At 50.0% G+C, this 16,547-nt stretch overlaps 1 protein-coding gene across 1 annotated transcript in view; it reads left to right on the forward strand.

Annotated features, from left to right (window-relative positions):
- Positions 1–488: 488 nt before the first annotated feature.
- Positions 489–16,547, forward strand: part of LOC122372315 (chromodomain-helicase-DNA-binding protein 1-like) — a gene marked incomplete at its 5' end in the record, with an annotated part of 29,244 nt that continues 13,185 nt past the window's right edge. Inside the window, 5 exons of the mRNA XM_043349384.1 lie at positions 489–677; positions 2,553–2,657; positions 7,959–8,105; positions 9,321–9,552; positions 9,903–10,068. Coding sequence (XP_043205319.1) covers positions 489–677; positions 2,553–2,657; positions 7,959–8,105; positions 9,321–9,552; positions 9,903–10,068 — 839 coding nt within the window. The remainder of the gene's footprint in view (positions 678–2,552; positions 2,658–7,958; positions 8,106–9,320; positions 9,553–9,902; positions 10,069–16,547) is intronic.

The following is a 16,547-nucleotide window of genomic DNA, read 5'->3' on the forward strand; positions in this document are numbered from 1 at the left end:
TCCTCTCTCCTCTACCCCAGGTTTGACAGGCCTATCTGTGCGATGACAGCTACCTGCTCGAGATATGACCTTCGGTGACAACGCACCGCAGTGACTCAGATGAACTGTTGGACGCCATGCAAACGGCGTGGACAGCTCCTCATTCTCCTGATGATAACCTGATGATTAGGCACAGATCCTGTCTCAGTATGAAAATTAATGTGACATCGCCTCAACCCTAGCCTCAGTTTTAAGCTGGCTTGACCCCATCTGGTCTTTCCTGATGTGACCTCATAGCTGGCCTGATCTCACCCCTGAGCTGATATCGCCCCTAACCTGACCTCACTTGACCTGAGGCCTCTTGCACCAAATTCCTCTTGTGCCAATGCTTGGATTATTTTGCATCGCACACCCAATCCAAGAGTCAAATGTGACAATTTGCGTGTAAAATTTACCAAGCACCTGTAGGATTATGTATTGGGCTATCTGACTTCTGACCTCTTTTTCAGCAATGCGACATCGACCTGATCCTGCAGCGCGCCGAGACTCGCGAGGATGAACCGGAGCACGCGCCGGGAAACGAGCTGCTCTCGGCGTTCAAGGTGGCCAGTTTCCAGGTGGATGAGGACGATGTTGCCACCCTTCCTTCCGCAGAGGAGAAGGCGGCTGCCGCCCCGCCGCCGGATGAGAAAGACTGGGCGAGTTCGGGAGGTGTTTGGGGGATATGTGGGATTTGTGGGATGGTTGGATCGCTATGAGGAGGTGGAAATGGCAGGTGTGTGGTGTGTGGGTTCGGTTTTGAATTCCAGGCTACGTTGTGATCGTGGTCAGCAGAGCAGCTGATTGGATGAGTTTGTGAATTTGCTTATCAACATTGTATCAACGGACCGAGACCCGAAATGCTGGTGACGCCACGTAGTTATTAGTGAATTCACTTAATAACTGATCAAGTCATAGTCATTGGTGTTGTATGCATCAGGGACGCTGGAACAAGTAGCTTTGCTGTTCTGGACTGATAACAATCGTTATGCATACTCTGACACCGCTCTTCACGAACGCCAAAAGTACCGCCTGCCTGAAGGAGAAAGAAAACAATCCATCAACGTCCTCCAAAATATTTTCTGTCCTGTTGACGGAAAAGGCCCTCTCGCAAAGCTGATCTCACACTACAAAATGTCAAGGACCAAAGTATCGATCAGCGGAGCAGCGGCATTCTTTATCAGTATTTCTGGCACTCTTATCCCGCCATCGAACTCAGTATCTACAAGTTATCAGGCTCATCGCCTTCGCACTGTTTTGATTCCCAGATATTATCTAGCATTGTTGGACGATGTAGCACAATATTTATGTCTCTTGACAAAATTCGGCGGTCGATCACGCAGCCTTGGCATTAAAGTGCAGGCACATATTTCCACGGGCCATTTATTGTTTAATCAGTGTATGATAAAATACTCGGCGTGAGTTTAAAAAGTGGGGATCTCTCCCCTGAGCCCCGTGGTATTGTCGGGAGCATATCGTGCAAGTCCTCGATGCTCCAACTGGTCTGTGTGATATAAAACTGTGAACCTTTTTTCCGTGCGTGCCTTCAAATGAACCACGATAGCATCAGTAGAAGATACCCATGTCAGAACAAAGGAATTAAATGGAAATGCGCTCATAAATACCAACTCTGGAGTGCTGGGCGTATGCTCATTGCTGGCAGCGGCATTCATGCAGCGTCCTCCCTGATCTCTGCGATGATAAATGGTTATCGCGCACTGTATTCTACGGAATCCGTCAACTGCGGCAGAAGCTGTCGGACGAGCCGGTCCGTTACCGTGTGTGACAGTGACTGTCGGCTGCCAAATTGGCGTGACAGTTCGGTGGCAGAACGTGAGGCACGCTACTATTGACAAAACGGGAGTTGTTTCTCTTCACGTTTTCAACCAAGGATGGTGTGAATGAATTGTAACACTTAAAATACATTTTGAAATTTTGACCAATGATATCTAAGTTCAGTAAATATATGCATATTTGTGGTGAAGTGAGCTGTCAATTATGATGTCGTACCTACATGTTTACGAATATCTGATGTATCAATCGAAATTCCATTGTTATTTCTTCCTGTTGCCATGTGATGTTTGGGTACGGATTATACCGTATGGCTCGTGATGAGGGCTGAGGTCAGCCAAAAATCAAAATAAAACCATTGCTTGTTATCCTGTCGAGATAAAGCCTCGTCAGCATAAGCTGTTCGTTAATCCATGACCCCGTGGCCGGTTAATTGATCTTTGACGTTATCCCGCGATGTTTGTTCGTGGCGTTGATCCATGAGTTTGTGACATTGATCTGTAACGCTGTTCGACGACGTTATCTTGAAGCGTTATTCCATGACTTTGGTCGGTGACTTTGGTCTGTAACGCTGGTTTGTAACGTTCGGTGTCTTGAAACGCTGTCTCGTGACGGTGTCTTGTATTGGTATCTTGTTTGAATGGTCTGTAAATTTACCCATGTGATGATCGATGGTCTGTGACGCTGTTCCGTTATTTTTGGTACGAGGTAACATTTTGTGACGGTCATATTTCCGCCTACAGGACGAGATCATCCCGTCGGACCTGCGGGAGAAGGTGGAGGAGGAGCAGCGACAGAAGGAGATGGAGGACCTCTACCTGCCGCCGCGGTCACGGAAAACCGTCCAGGTACGCGCCGCAAACCGACCCCTGACCTCTGACCTGAACTGACTCGACCCGATACCTACTGGGCTCAGTTCAGTTCTGAACTGACTATGGGTCACCATACCAAAGGCGAGGAGTTAACACGTGGGCTGAAGCTACTTTCAGTTATTACCAGACTTTACTGCAAAGTATGGGTTTTCCGGTGTGTTTCCAGGTTTGTTGGTGTCAACGTTATTGCTGCCAACTGAGTAGAATGTGTTTTGCTTCCAGTTTAAGCATGATTGTAGTCGTCGCATAAGGTCATCCGTAGCTCGCCTCTAAGCTGCAAATGCTGGAAGCACGGGTTTTTGCAAAAATCCGGGTCAAGCTTGGCCTAGCGCGCAAAATTAACATAATCCGCAGCATTCTTAGACACGTCTCCAGAAGTCAACATTTACTATTCGATATCGGCATTCTAACGCATTAATCATACCGCTAATTGACCGCCACTGCCAAACGTGGAGCTCAACTCGTCCTTTGGACAGCCTTGGCCGGTGTACGACCTCCCGGCTAGTATTTTCAACTTTCAACCGAGCCAGCCCTGTCCAAAGCCCGGTCTCCGCTAGACGCGCAGTAGAAGTCCTAGCGGATGTCACTGAGCGTGGCTTTCAATTGGCACGTGGCTTAGACAACAACGACCATCGAGCGGCCTTGTCTGCGGACTTGTCTGCTGCGTAATCGGTTTAGAGATAATGGTCAGTGCGTTTTATAGTCAACGGCGGTAGTTGGAAGCCAGAGGAACCCTGCCGGACCTGGCTGCTACGTGTGCTCTCGGAGCGTAATCGGCTCAATTTGATCCCGCATGGACCGACCGGCATAGCTCAGTGTTGAGATGCATTCCTGGGTGAACTGTCCTTCCCGGAGGTACGCCTCGTGGGCGCCGGACCGGCGTCGTGCTTGTGGTGTGCGGACGTACAAACGCCTGATAGCCGTCGTACGATTAATGCTGTATAGCTGTACAAACTCCGTACTAGCGCTGGCCTGGCGTCGACGCCGCTTTTAACTAGTGTCCCACTGTCGACGTGTGAATGGCGTAACGGAAGCAATAACGGGTGGTCAGTATGAAACTGGACAAAGCTTGAATTGTTACTGTGTCGAAAGTTTTCAAGCGAAAGCAACGAAAATCGCGTTACTGTGCCATTATTTTAGTGTGATCACGCTTGCCCTAATGGATGTGCGACACTGGACCTCTGTCAGCCTCCAAGCGCACGCGCGCTGGCAGCCCCGCTATTGTCTTTCGCGGCACCTCCGGGTCGATTTGACGGATGGTCTGCTGGATTCTTCGCTTCAATTGTGCGTCTCAGCTGACCTGTCACCTTCCCTTATACACTTTCTGTTTGATGAGCCCCCACAGATCGTCAATGGGCTAAATCTGAGGGGTACATGGTGGGTTCATGTCACGTGCTATTTCGGGCACCCCAGCCTCCTCAAGAAGTTTCGTGTTCTAGCGCACGTACTGTGACTGTTGCAAGGTCGGAACCTAACAGAGCATCATGCTCTGTGTTCTGAGACTCAAGAAGTGGTAATAACACGCCATTCAAACACTTTTCATAGCACACTTCGCCCTTCATATTGCCTGTGCTCGGCAAGTAACTTGACGCGTGAGCCCCTCGGACTCATGGCAAGCCAGACGGGCATCTCGGGTGGATGCTTGCTCTCAGGTCGAAAGCGAAGGTGCGATCCACATGTGGAATAGTGTCTCCACCAGCTGAGGTGTAAAATTCGGCAATGGAAGGCATTTGGCTGCCACTGCAATTGAAATAAGATTCATCGTCCATATGCACCTCCATGTTTTTGCTACCCTGCATTGGACCCTGTGACAGACGGCGCAGGCGGGTTTTCTGCGAACGAAATTGTGCCTCCGTCCCGTCACCTTTATCCTATTCTTGTACCTGCTTCGTGCTTGTTGACACATTAATTGGTCATATGTTTTGAAGATTCCAAAATTTCTTCCCAAAGATCACAAGGAGTGCCCCAACTGTTCGGTGACGGCGCCGGTTTGTTTCTTCCGGTGCTGAATGAGCCTTTTCTTGGTGATCTTGCCGTTCCCACCATGCAAAACATCTGCAAGTCCTCAGAATTCATCGATGATCACATATTCTTAAGATCTGGTTACACCCTATGGCGTAATGTGACGCATAATGGTAACATTTTTGTAATTTGTGTTATTTTTACAAACTTGCGCGAACAGGTTCCGGAACGCTTGCTGACTTACCGGAGCAATGTTTTCTTCTAGTTAATAGCAGAAAGTTGAAATATGAGCTGGTAATATAGAATAACTGGAAGCATTCACCTGCCAAAAATAATTAAAATATGTCCACAATTAGAGATGCTATGCATAATCAAATTTTGTCCAGTTTAATACTGACCACCCGTTATCTATGATCTAACTTCTACAGCTCTTTTACCTTCATCGAGCGTTTCGCTTTCATCGCTTTTTGATTTATTTCATCCATTGTGCCAATTGAATCACTTCTCTCCAAGGCCGTTTCTGACGTTTATCTCCTGATTGAGTTTTTTCGATCACATTTTTTTACCGTTGACGTCAGATGATACTAGTGTTCTCGGCCTTTACGTCTTTTCCTAACAGCGACTTGTTGCAATTCTATTGAAATCATTTCCGACTTGCTAGCGTCCGCGTCGCGACTAATAAATCCTCAAAATGGGAGGCATTGTCTGACGAGACGAGTAGTGGAAGACTGGATATGCATGGGCGGGCCCCAGCCTTCCAGCTCCTGTCTGCGGTCTCCCTCCACCTTTCTGTAGAGTGGGTGAGGGGACATGTCCGGGGTGCGCCGTTATCAGACGGGGACATAATGTCGGTGACCTGTCTGGCTTCCGAAACACGTCCGTCCGTCTTCCCGATGCGTCAGACAGAACAGCTGGAGGGAGGGAAGGGGAGAAAAGGCAGACAGAATGTCTGTGTTTTCTGGAGGATGATTTGGGCTGTCTGCTATTCGGGAGAGAGAAGGGGGCGATAAATGTCTGATTGAGATAAATGTCTGATTGGGACGGACGAACTGTCTGTTGCGCTTGGAAAACAAGACAAGCTCATTGTAAGGTCAGGGGGGGGGGGGGGTAGATGGGCATGTCCGGAGGGAGATATGTTCTTTTTTTGGCGTTAGGAGGATGTAAGGTCAGGATTGTGCTAGTCAGGGTGGGGCGACAGACTGTTTTGCCTGTAGGGAGAGCCAGGCTGTCTGGTATGTCCCAATCCAACGACGCATTGTTTTTCCGTCAAGAGGAGTGGTAGACTGTGGTATGTTTAGAGGGACACCGAAATATCTGCTGGCCTGCGTCCAAGCTCATATATCGCTGTTTGGTTGGATATCGTATGCAGGTCGTCGAGGGGATTATGACTGTATAGTGTATGTGCATCGCTGTCATTGGGTCACCAGCGTCAATTAGTGAGCTGAATGGAACCGGCTCCGTTTGACTGCTGCACGCAGGTGGTGGCTAATGGCTTGATGTCTGGGCTCAACGAGTAAATCTGACTGCCTTGTTGAGCACTTTGGTTGTATTACACCAATGATCTCTCGTCATTTGTCATTTACTTTGTTTGGGCCACCTCGCCTTGTACAGACATTGCCTTGGCAACTGATGGCTATGTTCAAAGGTCCTAAATACGCCTGATGCACAGTAGTATATTCCTGTGTTAAATACGCCTCTTTTTTACCCTTCAAAGGTAACCCGTTCTGAATCCTGGGCCCAATCTTACCAAATGCCGTGAATGCGCATTCACGGCATTTGGTAACATTCAGAACTATTCCACATTCACTTATTCGTTCGTTCAGGCAACATTCATAATCATTCACGCTATCAAAATCATTGGACAAGATTAGCTAGATGTAAATAAAAAGGATATATTTGATATCAAATCCGTTAACTCCGGCCTGTGCTGCCAAATCCTATTTACGGCATTGGTAAGACTGGGCCCTGGATTGACGCCAACTGCATAAGTTAACCCTATTAGTGGCAGGCTCCTGGCTACCCCATATTAGTGGCAGGGGGGGGGGGCTGTTTACGACCCCCCCTTGATATCTCGAGATCTAACGGGCCGATTTTCAAAATTCAAACGGCATTCGATTTGGCTCAACGAGATCTACATTTCTAAAAAAATAAAATTAAAAAATGTCAATAGGGGGGGTAGAGGGGGGTAAAAAAGGGCAAATTGCAGATACATTTTAGACTGTTTATCACGGCCAGGTTTCTGAACCAATCTTAACGCAACTTTTGCCGATCGATAGAGAATGAACCAGGAATTCACATGGATCCTAAAAATATGCATTTTCAAAAATCATAGGCGGATACAGATCATTGAGATTGGGGGTACACAAAAAGTATAGTAAATAAGGTTTTTGTTGGTACTGTTTCTAAAAAGGGTGGCAATGGTCTTGTTATGTTACAATTTTCTTATGAGAGAACGACTAAAATTGTATTGGTCATGCATAGGCGGTGTCAGGGCACCTATGTTGGGAGGTAAAAAATAACCCCCCTTTTTGGACGCCTGGATCCGCCTATTATAGCAAAAACGTGTCAAAAGAGGATGCACAATAACTTTGTATATGTTATCACATGATACCTTTCATTCACTGTTCGTAAAACTGGTGCAGCATCGTGATCTTCGCCCAAATGACTCGCTTCACGAATAGGACCCCCCAATTCCCAGTGCTCTGGAGCCGCCCCTGGTAAAGTTATGAACTTGAAATTTCCAGGGAATGTGCCCAATTTAGTTTTAGGAAAAGTCAGAAAATTTCAGCATCGTAGCTTCAGCGGTTTCGGAGATATTCCCGAAAAACCTGAGGGGTGGATAAAAACAACCCCCCCCCCCCTGCCACTAATAGGGTTAACTGCAAATTTAAGTCAGCCTGTGAACTCTATGAATTTGTAATGCGCTACCTACGTGTTCCTCTCGCTGCGCTTTTTCTAACGTAGACTCTCGCGAGATTAAGCGGTAGGTTTTGCTTTTAGATTCCCGGTTATATCTCAGAAACTAATCGATCTGTGATGAAGCCATTTTACACGATCATGGCCGGCTTGTGAACCAACAAGTCGATCGCATCTTCAACACTTAAAACCTTAAGACGACGAAGATATAGCCTGAAGTACACTAAATTTTCTAGGTGCAAACCCTTTCGTTAAAACCCGCGAGACCTGTACTTTGAGTTTGATCTTTGCTGAAAGCAAGTAAACTTTCATCCGCCGTTTAGGCACAAGTAGCTATTTGTCGCCACCCCCTCTTGGTTTCCCATATACTATCCATTTACCTATCATCTTCTCCCCCAGGCGGCGACGGCAGAGGAGGAGGACGAGAGAGAGCAGCGGAGGAAGCGGCGACGAGACGCTTCTGACGCCGAGTCGGACTCTGAGCAGGCCAAGAAGCGGCCCAGGAAGAACATGAAGGAGCGTGTCAAAGGATTCACGACGGACGAGGTACGGTGCTGTCAGAATCTGAGTTAGGGGGATAGCGCAATGGGCGACTGGAGCGATGGGGGCTGGCAATCATGTGGGATTAGTAGGCTGTTGGCCTGATACTGACTTTCGTCATACATGCTCTTGTTTATCATCGGAGTCGGATTCCGGAGTAGGTTTTGTGTTGTGAAGTCAGGCTGTTTTCTTTTGGGACTGAGTGTGAATTGTCATAGGAAGTAGTTTTTTTCGATCGGGATAGAAGGCTAGTGAACTGAGCTGTCATGGACTTGTGATAAAGAGAATAGACACCAGCTAACAACCAATCGGCGACAATGTAGTGCTGGGCGTTACGCTTCACAATTATATAGTCTTTTTGGCCATCATGGTATCGCAATTTGCAGGTGCCATAACTGGTGTATTCCACCTTCAAGATGCATACCAGTTATGTCCCACCCCTCTCGTATCAATACGACAGTCAGAACGTCAGTGTACTAAACCCCGATATGGCACCGTTAAAACCCAGTACAAAACGTTTGCGGATTTAAGGTGTTCCGGCTAATTCAGCTCACACTGATTTTGGCTTTGATTGCATATCGCTGTGCAGTTATTCGGCTGGTTATTCAGCACATTTTGTTCGGTATTCATGTAACACAGTTCGCGACATTCATACACACGGTCCGCCCACGGACAGGTGAATTACAAATAGCCGAGACTCGTGGAACCGTAACCGAGCGGAGGCGAGCAGAGCTGTCGCGATCTTGTTCGATAACGCACGCAGAGCTTCTCTGTCAGATCATTTCCGAGAAGTCTAAAACGGCAGAATTTCACATGTTAGCATGATAACGATGTTGTATGAAGGTGTGTCGCGTTTTAGATCCGCGTGAGGTGAATGTCCCTCTCAGGGCCGGTGGGTAGGAGGTGAGGGAGGGGTGGGATGTCACAGGACGTGGTTGTGGTCTAGTTAAGGTTCGGCTCGCCGGCTGTGACCATCGGGAAGTACGGGATCGAATACAGGCCGGTGGTTATGTCGGCGGTATAGTGGTGTTCCTCCTTACCATCCTTATGACGCTTCTGACCAATATTTTGCCGGTGTTAACAGCCGCTTCTGTTCCCCTTCGTGCAGTTAAAAGTGTGAGCACTAAACGGCAATATAAAAATATTTAAGTGTAGGTAGACTGTTTTTTTTTCACTGTGTCTGTATCCTCCTACTCACTTTTCCTCCTTCCCCCTTTACAGGTGCGTCGGTTCTTCAAGGCGTTCCGCCGATTCGGCTGCCCGATGGAGCGACTCGAGTCCATTGCCACCGAGGCAGAACTGCAGGAGAAGCCCCAGTCCGATCTGCGCCGACTGGGGGAGACGATCCTGGCCAACTGTCACGAGGCTATGCAGTCACAGAAAGAGGCGAAGGATAACGGGACGGCGCCGCCGCCGGCCGCCGCGGAGACCGAGAACGGGGACGCGCAGAAAGGTGGGGATAATGAAGAAAGGGAGGAGAGAGAGAGAAAGGGAGGTTTGTGAGGAAGTGACTGGAGGTTTAACATAGTGTTTGAAGATGGATTTGAGGCGCAACACATTGATAATGCGTTTTTGAAGACATGCCAGAAGTAGAAAACAGCGTTAGAAGACTAGTCCATAGTGATGTATTTTGGTGATTTGCTAGTGAATATGTCAAATAAGATCATATTGTTCTGAGGTCTTGGTCTTCGTTCCGCTAAATGTGCTGGCAGGGCCCGCAGCACGACCTGTTACTGCTGACATGTCTCCAACTCATTCCTGTGTCTCTGACATGCTAATAACTTCCCCGGTCCCTCTCGTCAGGAGTGCGCAAGAAGCGCGAGTGCGGCCCGTCGTTCCGTCTCTCTGGCGTGGCCATCAACGCCAAGACGACGCTGCAAACGCTGGAGGATCTGGAGCCGCTGCACCGAGCCATGCCTTCTGATCCCAAACAGCGCCGTCACTGGCGCCTCGAGCCGCCCAACGGACGGTCAGTGACGAACGTGGAAAGTGACGGGGAATGAGGAGGGCTGGGGATGGTTATTATCTGTCTGTCTGGGATAGATGCATGCGTTTCTGCTGGGGCGTTTTTTTTTTTTTTTTTTTGAATGTACACTTCTCACTCAGGGCTTCTGTTTTCCCGTTTCATCCCATTTTCCTTACACATTCTTTCACTAACTCGCTTACCACCTCACTCACTCACTCACTCACTGTTTCACTCACTCACTCACTCACTCACTCACTCACTCACTCACTCACTCACTGTTTCACTCACTCACTCAAATCCATATACCCCGTAAAACGTTTTTCATGCTACAAGATTCCAACCAGGGAAAAGTTCTATACGCGACACAGAACAATGCTCGTTGCGTTCCGAGACAGCCTGATCATCTCTACCCACCCCCATTCTTGCGTGCTGGCATAACGGATCACTGACCGACCAAAAACGGAACGCTAGACATTGTCTCTCCAGAGAACACTGCAAAAGGCGGTAGTGTGATTCAATAATTCAATATACCCTGGTGTGCTTTACGAAACTGGAGGGACCGGAATAAGGACTTTTTCGAAAATGTGTCGTGAGCTGAGAGTCATTTTATAGTTGTTCACGTGCTTTTGTTGATGGTTGCTCCCCATTCTGAGGTGGAGCTCAACGTTTATCCTTTATGTGGGCCTCTCGATGAGAGTTGCAAAATTTCCCTACCGCGCTACCGGCATGCCGGTAATTTTTCACTACCGCAGGTTTTTCCGTGGTATCTGGCATGTCTTGCCGGTAGCATGCCGGTATTTTTGATTTTGCACAAAAAAAATTATCAGCATATGATTCAAACTTTGGACACTAGGAGGCTATTGAATTGTAATAACAGCAATCTTAGCCACTGCAAAATACATTTTGTGATAGAAGTTCCATTGCTAATGGTAGGGGTAAACAATGAAAACACATGAACCTCAGCACAGGCACGTATCCAGGATTTCGCTCAGGGGGGGGGGGGGGCGACAGCTGAGAAGGGCCCGGAGGTCAGCTAAAAGGGGCCCCACAGCGACTGCCTATCCTGGTGTGAAAAAAAATCGAGAATGCCGAAAAACAGTAAATTTACGATAGAATTCGACCTGTTGTAAATGAAAATGCATTGTCTTGCGTTTTTTGACCTTGGTAAAATGTTTGCAGTTAACTTCCGTTGAAGTTCGTTTTTGCAGCTCACTTCCGTTGAAGTTCGACGTTCTGAACATTATGAACAGTTAGTTATTAATCGTGACTCGTGCCAATATTACCTCTTTACACCCCACTGACTTTTTCACCGGTTGCGTTTATTCATGACATTGGAAGCAGCATCAGCCTTCAGCAAGCATGATTATGTACAGTGGATCTTATTAGGATCTCCAGACGTAACTAGATGGCGTTGAGCCTTAGTCGAGTCCATGTCAAATTCAAGGAGAGGTCACTACCGAGCTGGGCCCGATGGGGAGGTGGGCGGGGAGGGGGGGCGGGTGGCGAGGTCACGGTGCGGGTGACCTGTCAAACAGCCCCGGCGCGGTGGGGCACTGCCGTAGGCAAATGGCGCACTCCAGTGTTGTTCCATATCGCGGTGGTGGGCCGGGCGGCCGGTTAGCTTGGCAGCTTGGAAGGAAAGGATAATGAGGCATGGTTTTGCTGTGGCCGGTTCACCTACTGTTATTTATGATGCACCCAGAGTAATGCAAATGTGGCGTTGATAATGCAGCTGGCAATGGAATGCTAGCGAATGCTCCGAGCGCCTAGCTATAAGGATTAAGATTTTTTATGTCTCCTGAAATTTTCATTGAATATAATTCAAGCACTAGAGAGATCGTATTCGTTCGCCAGTTTTTGACCGGCTGGCGTTTCTTGCGTAGAGCGCCCTTGGGCAAATATTTAGGTATAACGCAGGTGATTTTTTTTTTTGCTGGTAAGACGCCTTTAGGGTCAAATCAAGCAGTGGCGGCGGAACACCTTTAATGAAGTGGGGGCACTGCCGACTTTTGGTCCCATTCTTCCCATGCAACGCCCATAGCGCTAATGTTAAAATGCCAAAATCAAACGGGGGCACGGTGCCCCGATGCCCCCCTCCCCCCCGTTCCGCCACCACATGAAATCAAGTCGCTAAGAGACGATGAGGAAAAGTGGACGAACGCCACATTTCTGTGCATGAAGTCTCGAGTTATAAAAAGCTAAAAGTTATTTTACGTGTAAGCTAAAAAACAATAAGATCAGTTAATAAAAATATTTGACCCGAAATTAACTTCTGTTTTGTCTGACCATGATTGCATGTATGACCCCGGTCCAGCCTGGTTCAACTCGGCCCAGCCTGGTTCGGCTCCCCCTTTTTTAATTTGACCCGAACCTTTTGAATGGAAGGAATCACAAGGACAGAGTCCCCGCTAAGCTGAGCTTGTTAAGCGTTGAAACCTGCCATCTACCCTCCGATCAAGCAATTCCTGGTCTATTGCAGACTATGGTTTTGAGGTTTAGTCTATGGCAAAATGGTCTGTGGTTTAGAGTCCAAATTTTAACGTGCGCACATAGCCGCGCACGGCCGGTCCCCTCGCTGACTTCGCCTGGCAGCGGCCTGCCACCAACCACAACCATACCCGTCAGGAGGCTAAAAAACGTCAAGCACACGTCGTGTTTTGAACCCGGACTTTTGCAACCGGGACGTGCGCCTTCACCACATGGCACATGGAGTCCAACGCTCTACCGACCGAGCTACCGGGACGGACATTTACCTTGGGGTTTCGCCTCGTGACATTGACAGACGTCAGACACTTTGGCCGAACTTTAGCCGAAACACTGAGCAAGCTGCGCAGGGCGATAGGTGCTCGTAGCGTTGAGGTTGAGTAACCTGTGAGCTGAACGCGATGTCGTGAGTTCGAGCCCCACTCCCGGGTCTGGTTTTATCTAGACACAACCAAAACCTTTCCTTCTACTGCAACACAGCTAAGCACGATGACATCTTTCCCCAATATCTTTCCCCAATATCCTCCCCAAAAGTCAAAATTATCGCTTATAAACGTTTAGCTAAGTTTCATTTTTTAGGAAAATATTTTTGGTCATTTGTCTGGAGCCATTTCAACTCTTTTTTCTTTTCTGATTCTTTTCGACCCGATAAAACCCACCAAAACTGAACGTGCCAAATGAAAAATATCTAACTCAAATAACAGTTTAGAAAAGCCTCATCATGCATCATGAAAAGCATCATGCAACTATCGACTGAAAAGTTGCATGCTATGAATACGTCCTAGATTGTTTCAATTATCATTGTTCAACATTTTGGCTGGAACTGACGCTGCCTCTGGCTTGCCCGTTTGTTTGAGATAATGATTCCCTTCAGTCGCGTTCTTGCCGGTTCCACATGAACAGGATACCACCATACCGGAGTGAACGCACCCGCAACCATCATCCCCTCCCCTCAGCCTCGGCGCAGTGGCGGGCGGCCCTGGGCGGCCCACTCCCGGTGCTACGCAGTTACGCACGCCCCATGCGCGGTGATACCGCGTCACTCCCCCTCCCTCCTTCCCCCACAATGACCGGTGACCTCACTTCCCTCGGGATTTGGACTCGCCCTACCCCGACCGTAGCGCCACGTGGTGGCTCTGGAGATCTTAAATAGACCCACTGTACAAGGGTGTAATTTTATATCTCTTTGTGGGGGCAGATGCATCCACAATCCTGAAATATGCCCCCACAATGATGAAAATGCACCCACAAGTCTTATGTCACAAGCGCCCTTTCGAGAGCACGGCGCCCTTCGCATGCTCTAACGGCGTCCTCCTGACCGCCTCGCGTTCCTGGATAATATAGCGTTTTTAATCACTCGGCGCCCTTCTGGGAGAATGGCGCCCTTTTGAAGGCACTGCACCCTTCTCATGGTCTAACGGCGCCCTCCTGACCGTCTCGCGCCCTTATGTCTCTGTCCACCGTGCATCCCTCGACTGTTCGGCGCCCTTCTGGCCTCTCAGCGCCCCTGGACCACATAGCGTTTTCAATCACTCGGCGCCTTTCTATGAGAATGGCGCCCCTTTTCATGGTCTCACGGCGCCCTCGTAACCGTCTGGCGCCCCTATGTCCCCGCCAACTTAGCACTACTGACTGTTCGACACCCTTCTGGCCTCTCAGCGCCCCTGGACCACATAGCGTTTTCAATCACTCGGCGCCTTTCTATGAGAATGGCGCCCCTTTTCATGGTCTCACGGCGCCCTCGTAACCGTCTGGCGCCCCTATGTCCCCGCCAACTTAGCACTACTGACTGTTCGACACCCTTCTGGCCTCTCAGCGCCCATGGACCACATAGCGTTTTCAATCACCCGGCGCCCTTCTAGGAGAATTTTATGAGAGACCATGCCCTATTTTATGAGAGACCGTGAGACCATGCCCTTTGCATGATCTCACGGCGCCCTCGTAACCGTCTGGCGCCCCTACGTCCCCACCAACTTAGCATTACTGACGGTGCGGCGCCCTTCTGACCTCTCTGCGCCCCTGGATAATATAGCATTTTTAATCACTTGACGCCCTTCTGGGAGAATGGCGCCCTTGTCATGATCTCTCGGCGCTCTTGTAACCTTCTGGCGCCCCTACGTCCCCTAAGCGGCCTGGCGCCCCTACAGCTGGGCACCCACAATCATTTTGGGAAAATTACACCCCTGATAATGTACACTTGTGATCGATCCTAATTGACACTTCTTTGCCTCCTATCAGTCTCATCTCACATTTTACCACCAATGGCATTTCCGGTTGAACAAAAGGCACATACATGCTCGGTAAATAACAGCGTCACAGACCAAGCAACAAGCGACCAAGCAACCACACGTTACCAAACCAACAGTCACACCACTTGCCGTGGACGATGCACGGACTCGGACTCACCGGACGGAGTCGCTGGCCCCCGCCCGCGCCGCCTCGCACCTCAGTGCGGCTATCTACGCGAAGCGGCGCCCCCTGACCACCGGCCAGTACCACGGGCCACCGGCGCGGCGGTTCGCGGGACGGGCCGGCGGCCCCCATATGGCGGCCCGGCCCGCCCACTGCACAGCAGATGCTGGGGGGCCGGGCACGGGTTAGCCCGGATGGGGTAGGGCGGGGGCCACAAATCGCACGTAACGACCCCGCTCACGACACACACAGCCCAAGAGGGGCGAGACAGGCAGACGTGCGGGTGGGGGTGGGGGGAGACGATTACAACCAGGCACTGAAGGTAAGGCCATTTGCCGTTCACAAACGTTCCGGATGTTTGTTAAGTTTTCGTCACATTCGTCTGCACGTTGCAGAAGCATGCATTAAAAAGCTGCCAAATGCGCTTCAAATGAAGGAAGAAACAAGGTAAAAAAAAGCATGCGAATTGGAAATGATACCTTCTGTACAGAATGCTTGCTTATAATAAAAAGTAGTTTAGCTTAGTTTAGTTATGTATTGTTGGAGCTCATTTTCTTTGGAGAACTGTAAACCGGAGCATCCCCACGAGGTCAGTCGACAGGGGCCCATCATCGGCTGTTGCCTGTTCCTCGGGCCCGATGGCCTGAGCAAGGCCTTCTCAGCGGGCCCTTCCGTTTCTGGGGCCCGGCCAGGACAAGCTGTTCCTGAGACTGAGCCGGAAGTGAATATCTGGGCCCGCTTTCTTGATACATTGTCGAGGCCGAGGACCCATTACTCAAGCTCAAAAGCCTGGTCCAAGGCCTTCTAAGCGGGCCCTTCCGCTTTCGGAGACCTCCCGGGCCCCAGATTGTCATTGGCTTGACCCGATCCGCTTTTGGGGCCCGGCCAGGGAGCACCGGCAAGGCCTCATGGGGCCCTTTTTGGACCCGAAAGCCTGGGCAAGACTTTCCCAGCGGGCCCTTCCACTTCTAGGGCCCGGACAGTCCCTGTGACTGGGCCTGGAAGAGGAGTTTTCGGATCCGCTTTTCATAACCTCTCGAGGGCCAATTAGCTCAAAAGCGGGACCTTCGCGCCCGGTAAGGGACCCGTTTGGGGCCCGGCAGGCGGCAGGGCCATAGGAGCCCTTCCTCAAGCCTGAAGGCTCGAACAAATTCTTCTGAACAGGCCCTTCCACTTTTTGGCCCTGCCGGCCCAAAACTGTCCCTGGTTTGGCCCAAAGCTCACGGGCTGCCTAGCGGGCCCGCTTTTGGGGCCCGGCAGGGCCCAGGGGGGGGCGACCGCCCCCGTCGCCCCCCCCCCCCCCTTGGATACGTCCCTGACAGGCCCTTCCGCTTTTTGGCCCTGCCGGCCCAAAACTGTCCCTGGTTTGGCCCAAAAGCGGGCCCTTCGGGCCCGCTCACGGGCTGCCTAGCGGGCCCTACCGGGCCCGCTTTTGGGGCCCGGCAGGGCCCAGGGGGGGCGACCGCCCCCGTCGCCCCCCCTTGGATACGTCCCTGCCTCAGCATTTCACAGGTTTGGCTCTAAAATTGGAATTGTCAAGAATCTACTGTGGTCTATTAAAGGAAGAATACTCATTCATGTTGCAA

This window comes from Amphibalanus amphitrite, unplaced genomic scaffold (assembly GCF_019059575.1).
Source record: "Amphibalanus amphitrite isolate SeventyFive unplaced genomic scaffold, NRLGWU_Aamphi_draft 001344F_arrow, whole genome shotgun sequence".
NCBI lineage: Eukaryota > Metazoa > Arthropoda > Thecostraca > Balanomorpha > Balanidae > Amphibalanus > Amphibalanus amphitrite.